The following is a 4,932-nucleotide window of genomic DNA, read 5'->3' as shown; positions in this document are numbered from 1 at the left end:
GTAGCACATTCAAGAAACTATGTTACCTTCAGTTGTTCTAAAAATGCTATATGTATCATTTTTATTAGAAGGAATTTTGGCTTCATAATTCAATGACTTGAAATTGGTCTTCTGTCTCTTTAAAAGAAACTCCTGCTGTTTCTGAAACGCCATACTGAAGCTGAGGTCGAAAGTCAGCGCTCCTCTATTAACCCTTTAACAAAGTTTTTACCAGCGCTGCACTGAAAAAAGTAGCTCATCTAATGAGCTCAGCAGATGCAAAGTTCTTCCAGGTGTTTGCTAATTGCTGCTGCTAGTCTGAAGGAGCTGCTCTGCTCCGTGAGATGGAAGAGCGGCAGCTCRGCAACTTCYGCTCCGAGGAGGATMTGTGCCTCGAAGGTGGCGTTTTCCACAGCTCAGTGGTTGCCATGGGAGATTAAAGGATTTCACAAAGAGGCAGGAAGGAATCCAGGTATGTTTTGATGAGGCAACAACATCATGACGTGACGTAAAGTCCAAAAAAGTTTATTTTACATAATACTGCCCCTTTAACTACAGTTGTTAGTATTGATGACTGTGATTTTTGTAGATTTTTGTAAGTGTATTTCTTCCTTTCCTGACTGGCTTGATTACACCAACTGGCTCCACTCTGTTGAGCTGTTATGTTCTTTCAATCTACTGCCAAGTTCCCTTTGAAAAAAAACCTGGCTTGTTTAAAAAAAATAATAAAAATCCTTCCCAACAATGACTTCCCAGATGATTTTATGTAACAAACCATCTGGAGAAGATAAATGATGAAGCCAAACTTCACATTTAGGTACATATGAGCCCAGGAATCTTATGATTTTTAATAACTGTGCCCAGTCAGTTTCACTTTAGGTATTAAGTTATTTAAATCCATTTGTAATTATAGCAGCAGCTCCTGGTAATTAATATTTGTCTGCATGGTTATATTTTGGGAACTCTCTTGTGTTCGGTTTGGAAAAGTAAAGCCTGCAACAAGATACCTGCTGTCACGTTTGGAGCACAGAACACAGAAGCATCAATGACAACACAGTAAGCGCTGCACTGATTAAACCACAGACTGATAGCAAAATCTGAGGTGGAGGTGGGCCGCAGAGCTGCTGATTGGTTTATTGGTGATTGCTGTCGACATGAGCTCAATTCATTGTTCCTTCTGCAGTCAGTCATTTGGGGGTAAAAAGTCATTTGTGTAAAAGTCACTTACTTCCTCTGTGAACTGACTGTAGCGCCACCGTGTTTAGACAGACCTTCATTCATAACATAATGTCAACATTCAATCCCAGAAACAAAAAAAAAACAAAAACATTTTTTACAACATTTGGAGAGGAGAGGTCTCTCTTAAAAGATAACATGATGCAAGTTTTTTTTTATCAATATTTAACTAAAAATGACATGTTATTATTATTTCTCAATAATCTCAATAATAAATCTGTTTAACTATCAAAACAAAAACAGAACATTTTTACTTAAGAGACACTTTTTACATGTTTCCACTCATATTTTTTGATTATTCATTTCTGAGACAAGAAGGCTTCACTTCCATCACCACATTCTTTAACTCTAAATCTGAAAGGTATCAGTATTTCTGGGTGTGTGTACATTTAGGAATTCACATTAAAATAGTAAAACTCTCTTTTAGATTTATTTATGGTGCTGCCACTCCCTCTATCTGTGACCTCTCAGAGCCTCAGACTAATTTTACGACAAAATCTTTTAAAGCCGGTATGGAAATTGTTGCCTTCATCTTTGCAATGCACAGATATCAAATTTTCTGTAAAGCTAGATTTTTGTTTTGTTTTGGTAATTAATCAGTTTGACCTTATAAATAATTTTTATGAGCTGTTTGAAGAATAAAAAGGCTTTGTTTTTAGCTCTTCTTCATGCTGTATGCTTTTATTTGTTTTTGTTCTTTTTTAATGTTCTTGCGCAACATAAATAAATTTTACTCACTTGCTGTCATAGTATGGGTTGATTCAATGTTTGAATTAAGAAGCGATTGGTATTTACATATTCAATTACCTGCTTGAGTATCCAGGATTAATTAGTGCGTCAGTAGAGCTACTCGATTCAAAGTACAGTCTGACCTGCTTGTTCGCTGTTTGGAGATGAGACTTGTTTGTTCGATTAGACAGCAGGTGAGGCAGAAATCCTTCCAGCGATAGCTGAATTGGCATGCAGATTAAATCAGGGGAGCTTTAGGGAAACCGAGCGCAAAGGAATTATGTAGGAGGACATAAAATGAGTAAAAATGGGAAAGGCAGTTGAAAGAAAGATCTACATGGGAGGAGGGATGCGCTGCATGACACAAAAAAGGATGAAGCATGAGGGAGCAAAAGGAGATAATGATGTGAGCAGTGAGGGGGAGAGATGAATTGTTGAAATKAGGAACAAAGCAGGATTAGTAGAAGAAGAAGGGGGAAAAAAAGAGTTTTCCACTAATCATTACTCTTAGGTTTTCTGCTTATTCTAGGAATTATACAGGAGCAGACATTTCTTATTTATTTTCCTATACTTTAAGGATTTCAATATGGTCTACTGCATAGAGAATCAAARGAAAGCCACAAAAACGTMATTACTGAAGCAAATACACCCAAACAGTCGGCTTAGTATCAGAGAATTTCAAATATGTGCAAATGAAGTTAAAGGAGGAGAGAGTCAGAACTCCTGGATGCTTTTAGCAAGCAGCTGTTCCTGCAGGCTCCAGGCTGCCAAACTGCTGTTGACTCACTCACAGGTGGCCGTTTGCTCAGGGACGGTTCCACAGAGAGGCAGGTGTTGATTCTGGTGGAGCAGGTGCAGATGTTGGCCATTTGGAGTAGAAGTTGTCGCACCTGCAAACGTTGCCTTTAGGTTGCCACCTGAACAGTTTTTTTGTTTTTTTTTTATCGACCTACAAAAGATTTGGAGTTAATTTTCTGTTTTCGGCTGCACAAAAACAACTGACGCGACTAATTTCTCACACTGCGTTACGTTACATTTCTTAATTTTATTTTGGACAATAAAAGGAATTCAAAAGCAACCAGTGTTGGTATTATTTTCACTTTAAAACATGCCAGTCCCAGAATAAGTATGAACATTTTCTGTAGTCTTTAAACCAACACTCCAGACACTGCATAAAATTMAATCAAATAAAAATTACAACCATGCAGCCAGGAGTCTCTGAGAGGATAATAAAGCAATGTAAAAGAGTTTACATTTTATTTTTTAATCAGGCTGTGTTTACAGTTTATTTTCAAAAAAGCATTTCTATCCTTTCCAATAACCAACGGAAATTTTTTTATTGGCATTACAGCAATAAATCTTCCTTTGTGCACGTTTCCAAAGCTTTTTGATCACTTATCTTTGGTTGTGAGCTCCAAGTCTTTGAGATTGGAAAGCCTCCTTGCCATCACCCTAATCTTAGCTTCCTCCACAGATTCAGCTGTCAGCCTGGACTCTGTTTTTTTTTTTTTCTTTTTGAAACACTCACCACCTTAATAAAAATGGAAAARGTTGAGTGGCTCTCTAGCCTTGGCAGCAAATCAACAGCACAAACCAGGAGTCCTTCTATCTGACACAAACAAGGACAAAAACAGCCGTGTTGATTAGTTTTTTTTTTCTTCTTTGTTGCTGTTTGTTTGTTTAAAGCAGCCGAACGGCGGACTTGAAAATGCTTTCACCTTAATTTCGTAGATCTTCAGCTTCCTCTTGATGCTGGTGTTCTCTCGCTCCAGGCTGGCCAGTCTCGTTTTGATTTCCTGATAGGCGGAGATGAGGGTGAAGTGGGACGCGGAGTACACGTCGTCAGAAGGAAGAGCCGAGGTCCTCCACGCCATGCTGCCGCAGCCATCCTCCTTTAGGCCTCCCGYGTCGCTGCCTCCTCCTCCCAGCAGCCCGAGCTCCCCGCCGCCAAAAAGAGACTGCATCGTTCTGAGCCTCAACCTGAAAGAAAACAGTTATAGGGGTATGAATTATTTAAGTTTTSCGGTCGAGCAGAAACTATAGCGGGTAAGTGGGTATTAATTAGACTTTAAGGTGGAGAGTCTGGATTGTTCATTGCAGCTGCTTGGTGAGATCYTTTTGATTGCAGCCAGAGCAGCAGCAGAGAGGGATGCAGCAGCCGCGGCTGAAGAGTGTTTCAATAACTTACTTARAGCGCTGTCAGCCTGAAGTGGGTGTGATGACATTTTCAGCTTTKGATTTTCTTTTCCCAAATATCAGAAAATCAATACAATTTTTTTTTTTATCACATGCCAGATAGGGAAGCGAATGAAGACATTTCCCATTTCAAATTCCTAACACTCCGCACACCTCCTTGCAATTCCTGCAACTTTCTCAATCGCGGTTGCATGAGAAACCGGAGCTCGAACCGCAGTCRATATTTTTAATCGGAATGATTCAAATACGAGTTCGGTTCACGTTCGTGTTCCATTTCACAGTGCTTCAAAACAAAAAAAGAAAATGAACTTTGACAGCCTGCCCTCCACGARAGGCATGATGAATGAGCTGCGTGGTTAGCCGATCACGCTGCATCACATCTAGCCGGCCCTCGTGTCCCAAAGACTCTGAGCTGTCAAAAGAAATAAATGGCACCTGTAACATCACCTCCCTGTTTTAATGCAGCCACAGACGAGAAATGTGCACCGAATTCATACAGGATGTGGCAAGGGGCACTGAGATCTGTCAGCTCATGGACACAGAGGTAGTTACACAAGCTGATTTTTGATGTATATTGGAATAGATGTCATCCTGACTCCCAGCTTTGCCTTGTGAGTCAGCGGTTGCCTACTGAGCTATTTTCATCTACTCCCTTCCTCCACTGTGCTATTTTTCTTACATTTCTAAGAGTGAGGGGAATAAAACCTCGGCCAATCCACATCTCTCTTCCGCGCTGGTTTTAGGAGGATGATACAACAGCACTCCCACCCACCCAGGCTCACACACACACAC

At 40.1% G+C, this 4,932-nt stretch overlaps 1 protein-coding gene across 1 annotated transcript in view; it reads right to left on the bottom strand.

The window, feature by feature from the left end:
• Positions 1-4,932, bottom strand: part of tbkbp1 (TBK1 binding protein 1) — a 57,270-nt gene that overhangs the window by 27,533 nt on the left and 24,805 nt on the right. Inside the window, exon 2 of the mRNA XM_008437412.2 lies at positions 3,663-3,924. Coding sequence (XP_008435634.1) covers positions 3,663-3,908 — 246 coding nt within the window. The 5' untranslated portion in view covers positions 3,909-3,924. The remainder of the gene's footprint in view (positions 1-3,662; positions 3,925-4,932) is intronic.

This window comes from Poecilia reticulata, linkage group LG19 (genome assembly GCF_000633615.1).
Source record: "Poecilia reticulata strain Guanapo linkage group LG19, Guppy_female_1.0+MT, whole genome shotgun sequence".
Taxonomy (NCBI): domain Eukaryota; kingdom Metazoa; phylum Chordata; class Actinopteri; order Cyprinodontiformes; family Poeciliidae; genus Poecilia; species Poecilia reticulata.
The sequence above is the reverse complement of the archived record's forward strand: the minus strand, read 5'-3'. Positions and strand labels throughout refer to the sequence as shown.